We start from the raw sequence: 15,110 nt of genomic DNA on the forward strand, positions 1-15,110 counted from the left end.
CTACTTCAGTGGCCCTCTAACAGAACCGTTCTCTGCAGAGTGTTATGGATGCAACCTATTGGAGAAGCAAGTCAGTGTTCGCATCATTCTATCTCAAAGATGTCCAGTCTCTTTACGAGAACTGCTACACCCTGGGACCATTCGTAGCAACGAATGCAGTAGTAGGCGGGGGCTCAGCCACTACATTCCCATAATCCCATAACCTTTTTAACCTTTCTCTTGAATACTTTTTATGGGTTGTACGGTTGGCTAAGAAGCCTTCCACATCCTTGTTGATTTGGCGGGTGGTCAATTCTTTCTTGAGAAGCGCCGAGGTTAAAGGTTGTGATGAGGTCCTTTAGTATGGGTTGCAGCCCTTTATACTTCAGCACCTAAGAGTCGTTCAGCATCCTAAGAGGACCGCTACGCTCAGTAAGAAAGACGTACTTAATAAAGGCAGAGTAATGGTTCAAGTTGTCTTCCTTACCAGGTACTTATTTATTTTATGTTATTTTTGAATAACTAATAAAATAAAATACGGGATACTTAGCTTCTGTGTTAACATGTATGCTGGTCTCCACCCACCACCCTGGGTGTGAATCAGCTACATGATTATCGGGTAAGATTAATATTGAAAAATGTTATTTTCATTAGTAAAATAAATTTTTGAATATACTTACCCGATAATCATGATTTAATTGACCCACCCTTCCTCCCCATAGAGAACCAGTGGACCGAGGAAAAAATTGAGGTGGTGTTGACAAGAAGTACTAGAGTACCTGACCACAGATGGCGCTGTGGTGTTCACCCCCACCTGTATAGCGATCGCTGGCGTATCCCGACCGTAGATTTCTGTCGGCAACAGAGTTGACAGCTACATGATTATCGGGTAAGTATATTCAAAAATTTATTTTACTAATGAAAATAACATTTTTATTAATAAAATAAATTTTTGAATATACTTACCCGGTGATTATATATTAAAGGACCCTCCCTTCCTCCCCAATAGAGACCCAGTGGACCGAGGAGAAAATTGGTTCTGTGTTTACATTGAGTACTGAGTACCTGCTCGACAGATGGCGCTGTTGATGTACACCCCCTACCTGCATAGCGATCGCTGGCGTATTTTGAACGTAGAGTTTTTCTGTCGGGCAGCAGAGCTGCAGCTTATATAATCACCGGGTAAGTATATTCAAAAATTTATTTTATTAATAAAAATAACTTTTTTTAAGAATTATCTTTCATTTTTGAAAAATTTTCATGTTTAATTGCTTGCTTAAATATTTATAATCATTGGAATATATTTTGTATACATTAAAATCTTTAAGCGACCTTCAACATAATGCAATAAATCAGTTCATATCCATTATAGTTTGGCCATATCAAAGGGGAGAAAAAATTCTCTGACGGCATGTAAACTTTGCCCTTAGCCAAAAGCCTGACAGTAAGTGTGTCACACTCAGTATCATGAGAGGTTTAAAGGACTTAGGAATATATAGTTAGGATAAATGCAAGTTATCAAAATTTGTGATTTTTATCTGTTATATTGTAGATTACATTACTATGTACAGTACTTGAGAAAGCAAAATAATTTATCTAAAATTTTCATCTTTTATCAATTTTCAGAATGGTTATGCCTTGTGCAATTGGTAATGGTCCTTACTTCATTGTATCTGAGGCCATATCATCCGTAGCCTCAGTGTGGAAGAAAGGAAAAGCTTATTTTCTAACTGGAGCTGTTTGTTTTGGCTTTGTTAAAGCTATCTTTTATTATAAGAAGCAATGCCAAAGGTGAGTTTTCTATGTTCTTTTATGAGTCTCTTGTTTTTCTAAGTTAACAAAATAACGAAAGCCAGCTATTCTCGTTGTACAGGAGAATAAGATGCTCTATTTTTTCTTATTATTACAGAAATAGAAATAAGTGGATAGTTAATCCAATCAAAAAATTAAAAAAGAAACTAAATAATAAGGAGATTAAGAGTAAAAAAGTGCTTTTGTAAGATGTTTTGAATTTTAGAGTGGCAGTTCTATAAATATACAGCACCTGATCTTTATAAAAAGAACCAAAGGTTTGTTATAAAGTGTACATGTGTGATATGAACTGTCTTATCAATTTGGTGTCTTGCCAATTAGGTATCAGGACTAAAATGGTGGGGCTAAACATAATTTGTTTCGCTGTAAAATTGTATCAAGGGAATTGGTCCACATACCAAAACCTGTAGTAACAGCAATAAAGAAAACTTAAGAATATTTGTAAGAGGACCAAAGTGCAGTATCAAGAATGTTATGCCTCATGTTTAGCTTCTCATTAGACAAGGAGAATCCATTTTAGCAATTATAGTAATACTGTAGCATAAATTATTTTTCATTTCCCAAATGCTATTATGAAATGCATAGTGGAAAATATTTCATAGCTTGTGGTTCTGGCACTGGTGATAGCAATATAATTTTATTTTTTTCGTATCCAAATATTTTGAAATTTGTTCATACCCATGTACAAACCGTTGTCCTTTAATTAGGAATACATGTCCAGTGTGAGCTGAAACAACCATTGAATCTTTAACAAGGTAAGTGCATTAGTTAGTGGGAGGTAGGTGGAGAGTGGAGCCACCGGCCTGCCTGACTGACTGGGTCCTCTGTAGGAATTCTTGTAAGAGGAAACCTTTGGGCTTTACTCAGGGAAAACACAGGTACTACCTTCCCATAGTGAAGGTAATACTCCTCCAACTTTTTGTCAAGTCTCACCTGTTGTTGTTCCGATCAGCAACAATGACGATGATCTGGACTTGAGAAAGTTGTGCCCTTCCTGAGGTATTAATAGTGCTCCAAGGGTAGGAAATCTGTTGTAATAATAATAATGATAATTAATGGTTTATTGTTAAGAAAGTTGTACATCTATTGCTAATACTAATACAACATAGCGCCTTGATTTAAAATAAACTTAAAATAGGGTGGAGTATATTTAGGAAAACATTTTAAAACGAGTTCCTAGGTAATAACTGTACGATATATATAGAATACAGCAAATAGAATACAGCAAAAAAAAGTTTGTTGAAGGGTTTGGTTCCTGCCAGGAATTCTGAGGCTTTCCTCACTTTATCTCTCCCTATGTCCTGTTACATCTGTGGAGGCATTAGGAGACATGGCACCTGTTGATATAATCTCAATTGACAGGGGCCTCTTCAGGGGGATAATTTTCATTTACCTCCAAGACCATGACCAGTAAGAATGCTGGTAAGAATGGTGTGCTTTCCTCTATCTCTTCTAGTTCTACTCCTGCTTGTCTACCTTGTCTTCAGCTGAACCTTTGTACATGGCTACTTCTGCCTATAAGAAGAGAAAGAAATTATAGAAGTCCATGATGAACGATCTACAGAAGTTATGTGAAGTTCTGAGTGATGTATCCTCGCTTATGTGTGAAAAAGGCTTTGTGGTATCAAAAAATCAAACCAGACTGGGAAAGTCTCACGTTACGCTGTACATGAGCTTATGCTCCTACTGTAGGTGCTTGGTCTCATACCAAGTAGAACATTCGCACTGATAGATAGGAGGAGGGGGCTGTCTTTCTTCTTTCCTTTCCCATAGATGGTCAAGGTATGCCATGGTGTGTCTTTTTAAGGATACTGTACTTTGGTTCCAAAGGGAGAGAAACTTGCTCATATTGTGGTGAGAGAGACCAGTTATTGATCTCGTTGATTGTATGAGAATCGAGACATTCCTTTATGTTAGTGGGATTGGAAATATGAGTCTTGGTCTTCTTGAGATTGGTCTCCGTATAAATGGTCCTATCATAATTGGTAACCCCAATATCATTCACTGTGTGATGAGGTCACCTTGTGATTGGTCCCTCTTAGAAATTTGTTGTGCATGGATGTCTCCACCATATATTGCTTCAGTGGTGTTTGAAACATTATCAGTCGACAGCCACTGATGTATTTTTCCTTCCAGTCTGGTTCCAGTGGAGCAAAAGGTGCAAGACAATCTTTCCTGGTGGCTTAACAATGTAAACCTCATCAGGGCTGCTCCACTCAACTCTCCACCTGAGATGCTTCTGTTCTCAGATGCAATGAGGGAACTGTGGGATATGCATCTGAGGACCCAAGTCACTTCATGGGTGTAGTCTCCAGAGAAAAGCATCTGCATATCAACTTGTTGGAAATGCAAGCGGTGTTTCAAACACTACAAACTTTCCAACAAAATTTGATAGGGCACTCAGTTGTGTTGATGAGGAACAACACCATTGTTGTAGCATACATCAAAGAGCAACCAGGAACCATTTTGTTCAGTCTTTTCAAGCTAACAAATTAGGTGCACATCTTGGCAATGGACAATGCTGTAGAGATTTCAGTGAGAGTCATTCCAGGCAAGAGGATTGTTCTAGCAGATACTCAGTTGCTAGTTGCGGGGTGTAGGTTCATAGTGGTCCCTACATCCTTTCTGGCAATCACCAGCGATTGCCCTGTTTACCATACGGCTGGACAAAAAACTCCTGGTGTTCTGCTTCATCATTTCAGATGCTTGGGGTAGCGCTTGAGGATGCTTTTCAACACTTTGAGACTATTTAGGGCCTTATAACAACAATGGAAACCTAGGGATGTTGGTTTTCCCCGTGTTGAAGGATAGAGTTTTCCTTCCACCAAGTGTAAAGGGGCGCCATCTTCTTTTCTTCAGTAACTTCTCGGCCCCAGAAAGATGCTAAGGACTTACCACCTGGTTGTGTTGTCTCATCAAGAGTCGGTGTGGTCTCTTCCCTGTGAGAGGGTTATCATCGGCCTGCACAACTCGGTAGAAGACGAACTTCAAGTTTTTCATTTTCCTGTACCTTATATTCATTAGTCTTTGCTGCAACTCATAAGAGAACAGTTACTACACGTCATCAAAGAAGTTCAGGAAGACCGATTGATAGGAGTTGCGTATGTGTGACTTCTACCTTTTTTCTATCGTTAGAGAGAAATGTTTCATGCAGGAAAGGGATCCTTGTACATTGTTATCTCATTCGTAAGGTGAGATGGTACATAGAAATGTACCCATCCTTGAGTACATGTATTTTTAGTCAGTACAGGTGCTCATGCATCTCCTGTCTGTGCTCAGTTTCTAATGGGCCCAAGCACACTCATTGCTGGTAGGAATGAAGATCTCTGCCTTTCTTTCCTCTCTCTAATTTTTCCTAGAATTTACAGTCATTATTTTTGTACTTGATTTTCCTTGTACTCATATGTCATGTTCTGATTTGCTCTATTGTACATTGTCTAGCGGACAATTGTCAGCTAACCTGATGTTGCCTTCTGTGTTGCCATTTGAGACATAAAGCATAACTAAAATAGTTATGGACCTCAAAAATTATTCTAGTTTTAGTATGTTTGTATCTATGTAAAAGACAAGTGTATTGGATGCCATATATACCCAGTAATGAGTGTGTGAAATTAATTTTTGTTTGGTTTTGAATTCAGGTTTTGATGATTAACTCTTGTAAATAAGTCGATTATTTATTTGCTATAATTATTATCCTTTCTCAGGAATAAGTGGAGAAGTGTAGGGAAAGATGTAGTAGTTCTACATCTCTTCCCACGTGGACGGTACTGCCCAAATGTATCACCATTTGTGGTGAAGCTTGAGACATACTTGAGAATGGCTGGTATATCATATGAGGTGAGTATTAATGTTGAAATATTCTCTATTTGGGAAAAATTAACTTCCATCAATTTTGTATATTTATGGAAAGTAAACTAATGTTGATTACTGTATTCCAATGCTGTTCCTCTAATGAAAGGTACAGAATTAATCCATAAATTTAAGTTTTCAATATTAAACTTAGCCGGTGATCATATAAGCTGTCAGCTCTGCTGCCCGACAGAAAAACCTAAGGACAAAATACGCCAGCGATCGCTATACAGGTGGGGGTGTACATCAACAGCGCCATCTGTCGAGCAGGTACTCAAGTACTCCATGTAAACACAGAACCAATTTTCTCTCTGTCGTGCCACTGGCAAGACCTACTAAATACGCTGTTGCTTACTGGATTGATTTTCACAGATTTTAGTGAAGTACTCATTTCTAGTTTTTAGCTTTCGCTTTGCAGAGGTTATCTTCAATACTTCCTTGCATTCTTTGATTGAATTTTGGATTATTTGTTGACGACTTGGATAGATTTTGAATTTCCCCTTTGACTAATTCAAGATGGCTGACCCTTCTCAAGTCCCTAAATACAGGAAGTGTAGTGCTAGGGACTGTTTAAGGCGTCTTCCGAAGGCCTCTATCGATCCTCACACCATTTGTTCCAATTGTCGGGGTAAATCCTGTCAATGGGAAGATCGGTGTGAGGAATGCGTTGGGCTTTCGGAATTCGATTTTCTCGAATTCCTTAAATATTCACGTAGGCTAGAGAGAGATAGAGTCAGGAGGAGTTCATCTCGCTCAGTTGATTTTTCCTCTCCCCATGCCCCACAACCTATTCCTTCCCCTGTAGTGGTTACTCCTGATCCCCCTTCCAGCACTCAACAACCTTCGATGGCAGATATGATGCGTGCCATCCAGGCTCTGGGTGAGAGAGTCGAGTCATTGGCGAGTGACCGCAACCAACTCATGGCAGACGTCAGGGAGTTGAAGGGTAAGAGTGCAGTGGGAAGTGAAGTGAGTGGTAGTGCTGTGAAAAGTGTTAGTGTTGCGCATGAGGGTGCGTCTGTTCGTGCCTGTCGTCCTCCCAGTCCGGGACCTCTTGCAAGCTCCCAAGCCCAGGGGAGAAGCAATGTCGTACGACCAAAGGGTTCGACAGGCTTTAATCAGCGGACAGACGTTCCCTCCGTGGTTTCGGACGTATCTTGCCAAGATCGCCCCACCCACATGAAGACGAGAGAGCCCGTTCATTCCTCGTCTGCGGAAGAGGTTTCACGCCAGAAACGATGGACCAAGGTCTCACGGCCTCTCAAACGCAAGGTCCCTTCCGCGCAAGTCCAACGGCCCAGGTGTAGCCACTGGGTCAGTTCGGACTCGCTGCAGTCTTCCGATGACTGCACACCTCCTAAGAGAGGCAAAGTGGTACCGCAACAGGCAGTAACACCGTCTGTTGCCGCACCTGCTGCTGTAGACCCTAAGTGGTCTTTGCTACAGTCTATGCAGACACAGTTAGCATCTTTTATGCAGGAGTATCGTGCGGAGAAGGTTGACGCTGCACCCGTTAGCCTACAACCAACCACGGTTGTGCGTCCAGTAGACGCTGAGGCTACCTTCTCCCGCACTCCAGCTGTGAGAGTCCCACCACCCATGCGCAGTGTACCCTGCCAGCCGCACGTTGACGTTCACAGACGCACGGAACCCTCCGTTGACGTTCGCGAGTTACCACAACAACAGGAGGGTGGAGTTAAGTTGCTTTGTTTTGACGCTGTGCGTCAACCTCCGCAACCCACTGTGGTCTCCGCTATTCGCCCGCAGCAGTCACAGACTGACCAACAGTTCCATGACGTTGCGTCCAGTGCAGTCACGCATGCACCCGTGCTGCCGGACTCAGCCGACCAGCTGATTCCTACTCCTTTGCCGCTTCCTCCTCAACATTCAGACGATGGACTCTCTGATGATGACGACGCTGCACATCTTGACGACCCGCACACGGATATCGACGAACCCAAGACCACGCCTCCCTCCTTGGACTTTAGGAAAGTGCTTGCACTGTTCAAGGATTTATATCCTGATCAGTTTGTGTCTGCAGCACCACGCTCTCCTCCCTCTGAGTTCTCTTTAGGCACGCAGTCATCCGCACCTGCCTTTACGAAGCTCGTCCTCGCCCGCTCGTCCAAGAGAGCTTTAAGAGTGCTGGGAGATTGGTTGCAGTCCAAGAAGCAACTTGGGAAGACAGCTTTCATGTTTCCCCCTGCCAAGCTTGCTTCCAGATCTAGCGTCTGGTATGCCACGGGAGAAGTTCTCGGCTTGGGAGTTCCTGCCTCTGCCCAGGGCGACTTCTCAAGTCTTGTAGACTCTCCCCGCAGGCTGGCCATGAGACGCTCCAAGATTTGTTTGACTCCTTCGGATTTAGACCATCTGATGAAAGGAGTATTCAGAGCGTTCGAAGTTTTTAACTTTTTGGACTGGTGTTTGGGAGCGTTGAGCAGGAAGACCTCCCCTTCTGACAAGGAAACTTCCATGCTCATAATGTCCTGCATGGACAAAGCCATACGGGATGGTTCTAGTGAGCTTGCGGCTTCTTTCGTTTCCGGGGTCCTCAAGAAACGGGAACACCTTTGCTCCTTCTTGTCAGCTGGAGTAACCCCATGTCAAAGATCGGAGCTTATGTTTGCTTCTCTCTCGAAGTGCCTCTTCCCTGAGGAGTTGATCAAGGAGATTGCTGCCTCCTTGATTCAAAAAGACACACATGACCTGGTTGCGTCATCCGCACGCAAAGCCACCCCTTTGCCCTCCGTGTCTAGACCCAGGATGGATACTCCAGCGTCAAGGTTCATTCCGCCCTTTCGTAGCAGAGCCTCCAGCAGAGGAGGTGCTCGTGCCGAAGGTCAACGTGGGAGCAAGAAGAAAGGTTCCAAGTCCTTTAGAGGCAGAGTCTGACTGCCACCTTCTTTAGACAGCAGTGGGAGCCAGGCTCAAGAACTACTGGCAGGCCTGGGAGAACAGGGGCGCAGACGCACAATCTGTGAAGTTACTCAGAGAGGGGTACAAGATTCCATTCTTGCGCAAGCCCCCTCTAGCAACAACTCCCATCGACCTCTCTCCCAGGTACAGAGAGGAGGACAAGAGACTAGCTTTGCAGCAAGAGGTGTCTCTCTTACTACAAAAGGGAGCGGTAGTCAAAGTCCGGGACCATCAATCCCCGGGCTTCTACAACCGTCTCTTCTTAGTCGTGAAGAAGACAGGAGGGTGGAGACCGGTGCTAGACGTCAGTGCTCTGAATGTCTTTGTCACAAAGCAGACGTTCACCATGGAGACGACAAAGTCGGTTCTAGCATCGGTCAGGAAGGAAGACTGGATGGTCTCTTTAGACCTCAAGGACGCTTACTTTCACGTCCCCATCCACCCAGATTCCCAACCTTTTCTAAGGTTCGTTTACGGGAAGGTTGTATACCAATTTCAAGCCCTGTGCTTTGGCCTAAGCACGGCGCCTCTTGTTTTTACGAAACTGATGAGGAATATTGCCAAATTCCTGCATTTAGCAGACATCAGAGCCTCCCTCTATTTGGACGACTGGCTTCTAAGAGCTTCGTCAAGTCGTCGCTGTCTGGAGAATCTAAAGTGGACTCTAGATCTGACCAAGGAATTGGGTCTCCTGGTCAATATGGAAAAGTCCCAACTCGTCCCATCCCAAACTATAGTGTACCTAGGAATGGAGATTCAGAGTCAAGCTTTTCGGGCTTTTCCGTCGGCCCCCAGAATCAGTCAAGCCCAAGAATGCATCCAGAACATGCTAAAGAAGGACCGATGTTCAGTCAGACAGTGGATGAGTCTGATAGGGACGCTTTCATCACTGGACCAGTTCATTGCGTTAGGGAGACTGCACCTCCGACCCCTTCAATTTCACCTAGCTGTTCACTGGAGAAAGGACAAGACGCTAGAAGCGGTCTCGATCCCTATTTCCGAGAAGATGAAGTCTTCACTGACTTGGTGGAAGGACAACATTCACCTCAGAGAGGGTCTGCCACTGGCTGTTCAGACCCCCAACCACGTTCTCTTCTCGGACGCATCGGACACGGGCTGGGGTGCGACATTAGACGGTCGGGAATGCTCGGGCACGTGGAACGCGGATCAAAGAACGTTACATATCAACTGCAAGGAGCTACTGGCAGTTCATCTGGCCTTGAGAAGCTTCAAGTCCCTCCTTCTAGGCAAGGTGGTGGAGGTGAACTCCGACAACACCACAGCCTTGGCGTACATCTCCAAGCAAGGAGGGACTCATTCGATGACGTTATACGAGATCGCAAGGGACCTCCTCACCTGGTCAAGAGATCTAAACCTGTCTCTAGTAACGAGGTTCATTCAAGGCAACATGAATGTCATGGCAGACCGCCTCAGCCGGAAGGGTCAAATCATCCCAACAGAATGGACCCTTCACATGAATGTATGCAAGAGACTATGGGCCTTGTGGGGCCAACCTACCATAGATCTATTTGCAACCTCGATGACCAAGAGGCTCCCAATTTATTGCTCGCCGATCCCGGACCCAGCAGCAGTTCATATAGATGCCTTTCTTCTGGATTGGTCCCATCTAGACCTTTATGCATTCCCCCCGTTCAAGATTGTCAACAGAGTACTGCAGAAGTTCACCTCTCACGAAGGGACAAGGTTGACGTTGGTTGCTCCCCTCTGGCCCGGGAGAGAATGGTTCACCGAGGTACTGCAATGGCTAGTGGACGTTCCCAGAACACTTCCTCTAAGAGTGGACCTTCTGCGTCAGCCACACGTAAAGAAGGTACACCCAAGCCTCCACGCTCTTCGTCTGACTGCCTTCAGACTATCGAAAGACTCTCGAGAGCTAGAGGCTTTTCGAAGGAGGCAGCCAGAGCGATTGCTAGAGCAAGGAGGACATCCACTCTTAAAGTCTACCAGTCGAAGTGGGAAGTCTTCCGAAGCTGGTGCAAGTCGGTATCAGTATCCTCAACCAGTATCTCTGTAACTCAGATAGCTGACTTCCTTTTATACCTAAGGAAGGAAAGATCTCTTTCAGCTCCCACGATCAAGGGTTACAGAAGCATGTTGGCAGCAGTCTTCCGTCACAGAGGCTTAGATCTTTCCAACAACAAAGATCTACAGGACCTCCTTAAGTCTTTTGAGACCTCGAAGGAGCGTCGTTTGGCCACACCAGGTTGGAATTTAGACGTGGTACTAAGATTCCTTATGTCAGAAAGGTTCGAGCCACTACAATCAGCCTCCTTTAAAGATCTCACTTTGAAGACTCTTTTCCTCGTCTGCTTAGCTACAGCTAAAAGAGTCAGTGAGATACACGCCTTCAGCAGGAACATCGGATTTTCATCTGAAACGGTTACATGTTCTTTGCAGCTTGGTTTTCTAGCCAAAAACGAACTACCTTCTCGTCCTTGGCCGAAATCGTTCGATATTCCAAGCCTTTCTAATTTGGTTGGAAATGAACTAGAAAGAGTCTTGTGCCCTGTTAGAGCTCTTAAGTTCTATTTAAAACGAACTAAACCTTTACGAGGACAGTCAGAAGCTTTATGGTGTGCTATTAAGAAACCTTCTTTACCTATGTCGAAGAATGCAGTTTCCTATTATATTAGACTGTTGATACGAGAAGCTCATTCCCATCTGAATGAGGAAGACCATGCTTTGCTGAAGGTAAGGACACATGAAGTTAGAGCTGTCGCAACTTCAGTGGCCTTCAAACAAAACAGATCTCTGCAGAGTATAATGGACGCAACCTATTGGAGAAGCAAGTCAGTGTTCGCGTCTTTTTATCTTAAAGATGTCCAGTCTCTTTACGAGAACTGCTACACCCTGGGACCATTCGTAGCAGCGAGTGCAGTAGTGGGTGAGGGCTCAACCACTACATTCCCCTAATTCCATAACCTTTTTAATCTTTCTCTTGAAATGTTTTTTATTGTTGTTTTTGGGTTGTCCGGAAGGCTAAGAAGCCTTTCGCATCCTGGTTGATTTGGCGGGTGGTCAAATTCTTTTCTTGAGAAGCGCCTAGATTAGAGGTTTTGATGAGGTCCTTTAGTATGGGTTGCAACCCTTGATACTTCAGCTCCTAGGAGTCGCACAGCATCCTATGAGGATCGCGAGGCTCAGTAAGGAAGACGTACTTAAAAAGGCAGAGTAATTGTTCAAGTCGACTTCCTTACCAGGTACTTATTTATTTTATGTTTGTTATTTTGAATAACTGCTAAAATGAAATACAAAATACTTAGCTCTTAATAATGTAAACATGTAATGCTGGTCTCTACCCACCCCCCTGGGTGTGAATCAGCTTATATGATCACCGGCTAAGTTTAATATTGAAAAATGTTATTTTTATTAATAAAATAAATTTTTGAATATACTTACCCGGTGATCATATATTAAAGGACCCTCCCTTCCTCCCCAATAGAGACCCAGTGGACCGAGGAGAAAATTGGTTCTGTGTTTACATGGAGTACTTGAGTACCTGCTCGACAGATGGCGCTGTTGATGTACACCCCCACCTGTATAGCGATCGCTGGCGTATTTTGTCCTTAGGTTTTTCTGTCGGGCAGCAGAGCTGACAGCTTATATGATCACCGGGTAAGTATATTCAAAAATTTATTTTATTAATAAAAATAACATATTTTAAAAATAAAGCTCTCCCTATTAGTACAGCACTTTGCCTTGTATAGTGCTTCTTATCATCTAGGCCGTTGCCTCTAAAGGTGGCTACCTGATTGAATGCATGAATAGCCAAGCTCAAGGTGGTCATTTTCCCTTGGTCGGTGGTAATGAAGATACGTATCCCAAGCGGCGCTCATGTTTTATTTCCTTTATTCAATGTTAGAGGATTTGGTCGGCAGTTTTTCTTATGGCAAGATAGTAAGTTAAGTCTTCCAAGTTTGTCAAAGCACTTGTTTGCTCGGTCTGCAAGGTCAGAAAGTTGAATTTTTGAGAAGATATAGGACTCACACATGAGGTATACCATCTGCTGAGACAAAGTGTGCTCGATGAAAAATTGTTCTAAAGAGCATAGAGATGTATCTGAACATGAGATGCAAGTTTAACTTAAACTATATAGAGTCTAGGAACAATGACATGGCGGTGAAACATAGAAAAAATATTAGGACTGCCTCGGCAAGCTCAGAAAGATCTTGAGATTCTGTAGGAGTGGCTGGTGCTGCTGTTTTAAGAGTAGACAGGAGCATAAAATGGCTCATACTTGTGTTTGAGGTGTCCTTGCCTTTCCAGCTTGACAAATTTACAGAAAAAGGAAGAAAGATAAGAGGAGAATAGTTTGGACAATGGAATTTTAAGACTCCTCTGCCCTTCACACTCCAAAGCATCAAGAGTTGGTTAGTTTATTTATCTTATATTGAAGTAGTAGAGAAAAGATGATTTATTTTATGCTTTCCCCTGGGTCATCCAAAACAGATAATGTGCTTGACAGCATCCATGGTGTTACCTTTTGTTTGTACATGAATACAAGTATTCATCCTTTGATAGGACATATACATATACATATACATATTTATATACATTATATATATGTATATGTATATATATGTATATATATATATATATATATATATATATATATTTGTATATATATATATATATATATATATATATATATATATATATATATATATATATATATATATATATATATATATATATATATATATATATATATAGTGTAAATGTGTGTGTGTATAGATATATATCTACCATGGCACTTCCTACAATATTGATGGGTAGTAGACACCAAAAGAAACAAAAGGGTCTTTTTTTTCTCTTTGATCTTCTTTTCCTAACGATGGACTCAGCTGAGTTTGGTAGGTACTTCTAGGATGTCACAACCCATTCTTCACCCATCTCCTATCACAAATGAAGCTTTTTATACTGACTTCACTACAGCCGCTACCTCAGTGGTCATCATAAGGTGACCTGAGGTGACAGTATATGACCTATCGGAACTGTCACAATCTCTCGCCATTCATTTTCTGTGTTTTGACAATAAAGACACAAGAGATTGAAAGAGGAAAACTGTCTGGTTTGCTGCAATAAGGACCAAATGGACACGTCATAGATCTTTGCAAACTAAATTATAGCCCAGGAGAGAATACTACAGTGGGTGAGCATTTATGAGCAAATAAGCCATCAAAATATGGTTTGAAGTTATTCATGGCATGTAATGTAGATTCAAGTACAGTGGAACCTCTACATCCGATCGTATCTACATCCGAATTTTCCAACATCCGAAGTAAAATTCGAGCAAATTTTTGACTCTACACCCGAATTTTATTTCGACACACGAAGTAGCAATTTTCGTCGTACCGGTTGTATCCGAATTTTTCGACACGCGAAGTACAATTCGAACACGTTCCGACTCTACACCCGAATGTTTTTTTCGACACCCGAAGTAAACAATACTCGTACGCGTAGTCGGTGCTCATAGCGCCTGAAGTGTTTTTTATTTCCGCCGATAGAAGGCAGCACATCGACCTCGGAGGGACGCTCAATTAGCGCGGCTTGGGTCAGTCCTCTGTTCTCGTCGGCTTCGTGCGGTTGTGCTCTTTGCGTTGTGATATTAACTGTGAATTAATCGTGATTTTTTACGTGCATCCATTAACGATAATTTGCGTAAATCATGGGTCCAAAAAGGCTTAGTTTTGCCAGTGGTAGTGGTAGTGGTGAGAAAAGGAAGAAGGAAATGCTTTCTATAGAAATTAAGCAGGAAATTATTGAAAAACATGAGCGTGGCATCCGCGTGAGTGAACTTGCTAAACAGTATGGCCGTAATATGTCGACGATCTCGACAATCCTTAAACAGAAGGAAGCTATTAAAGCAGTGAAACCTTCTAAGGGGATCACTATAATTTCCAAACGCCGTACCCCTATCATAGAAGAGATGGAACGACTTCTACTAGTGTGGATTAAGGATAGAGAGATCGTTGGCGACACCATCACTGAAACCGTTATCTGCGAGAAGGCGCACGCCATCTTTACGGACTTGAAGGAGGAGAGCTCTGTGGGTGATGCTGGGGAGAGTTCAACCGAGCCTTCCTTAGATGATTTCAAGGCATCTCGTGGCTGGTTCGAGAAATTTAAGAAACGGTCCGGGATTCATTCAGTTGTTCGCCACGGAGAGGCTGCTAGTGCGGACACAAAGGCTGCAACTGACTTTGTTAAGAAATTCGAAAATATCGTAAAGGAAGAAGGCTACGTAGAGCAGCAGGTGTTCAATTGTGATGAAACTGGGCTGTTTTGGAAGAAGATGCCGAGTCGAACCTACATCACTGCTGAAGAGAAGAAATTGCCTGGGCATAAGCCAATGAAGGATCGGTTGACTCTTGCTCTATGTGCCAACGCTAGCGGGGACTTTAAAGTTAAGCCCTTGCTTGTTTACCATTCAGAGAACCCTAGGGCCTTTAAAGCACACAACGTCGATAAGGATCAGCTTCATGTTTTCTGGCGATCCAACTCGAAGGCCTGGGTCACTAGGCATTTCTTTG

At 43.0% G+C, this 15,110-nt stretch overlaps 1 protein-coding gene across 1 annotated transcript in view; it reads left to right on the forward strand.

The window, feature by feature from the left end:
• The first annotated feature begins 1,606 nt into the window (after positions 1 to 1,606).
• Positions 1,607 to 15,110, forward strand: part of LOC137634625 (failed axon connections homolog) — a 72,774-nt gene continuing 59,270 nt past the window's right edge. The window contains exons 1-2 of the mRNA XM_068367092.1: positions 1,607 to 1,770; positions 5,496 to 5,628. Coding sequence (XP_068223193.1) covers positions 1,607 to 1,770; positions 5,496 to 5,628 — 297 coding nt within the window. The remainder of the gene's footprint in view (positions 1,771 to 5,495; positions 5,629 to 15,110) is intronic.

The sequence above is a fragment of the Palaemon carinicauda genome, chromosome 45 (genome assembly GCF_036898095.1).
Source record: "Palaemon carinicauda isolate YSFRI2023 chromosome 45, ASM3689809v2, whole genome shotgun sequence".
NCBI lineage: Eukaryota > Metazoa > Arthropoda > Malacostraca > Decapoda > Palaemonidae > Palaemon > Palaemon carinicauda.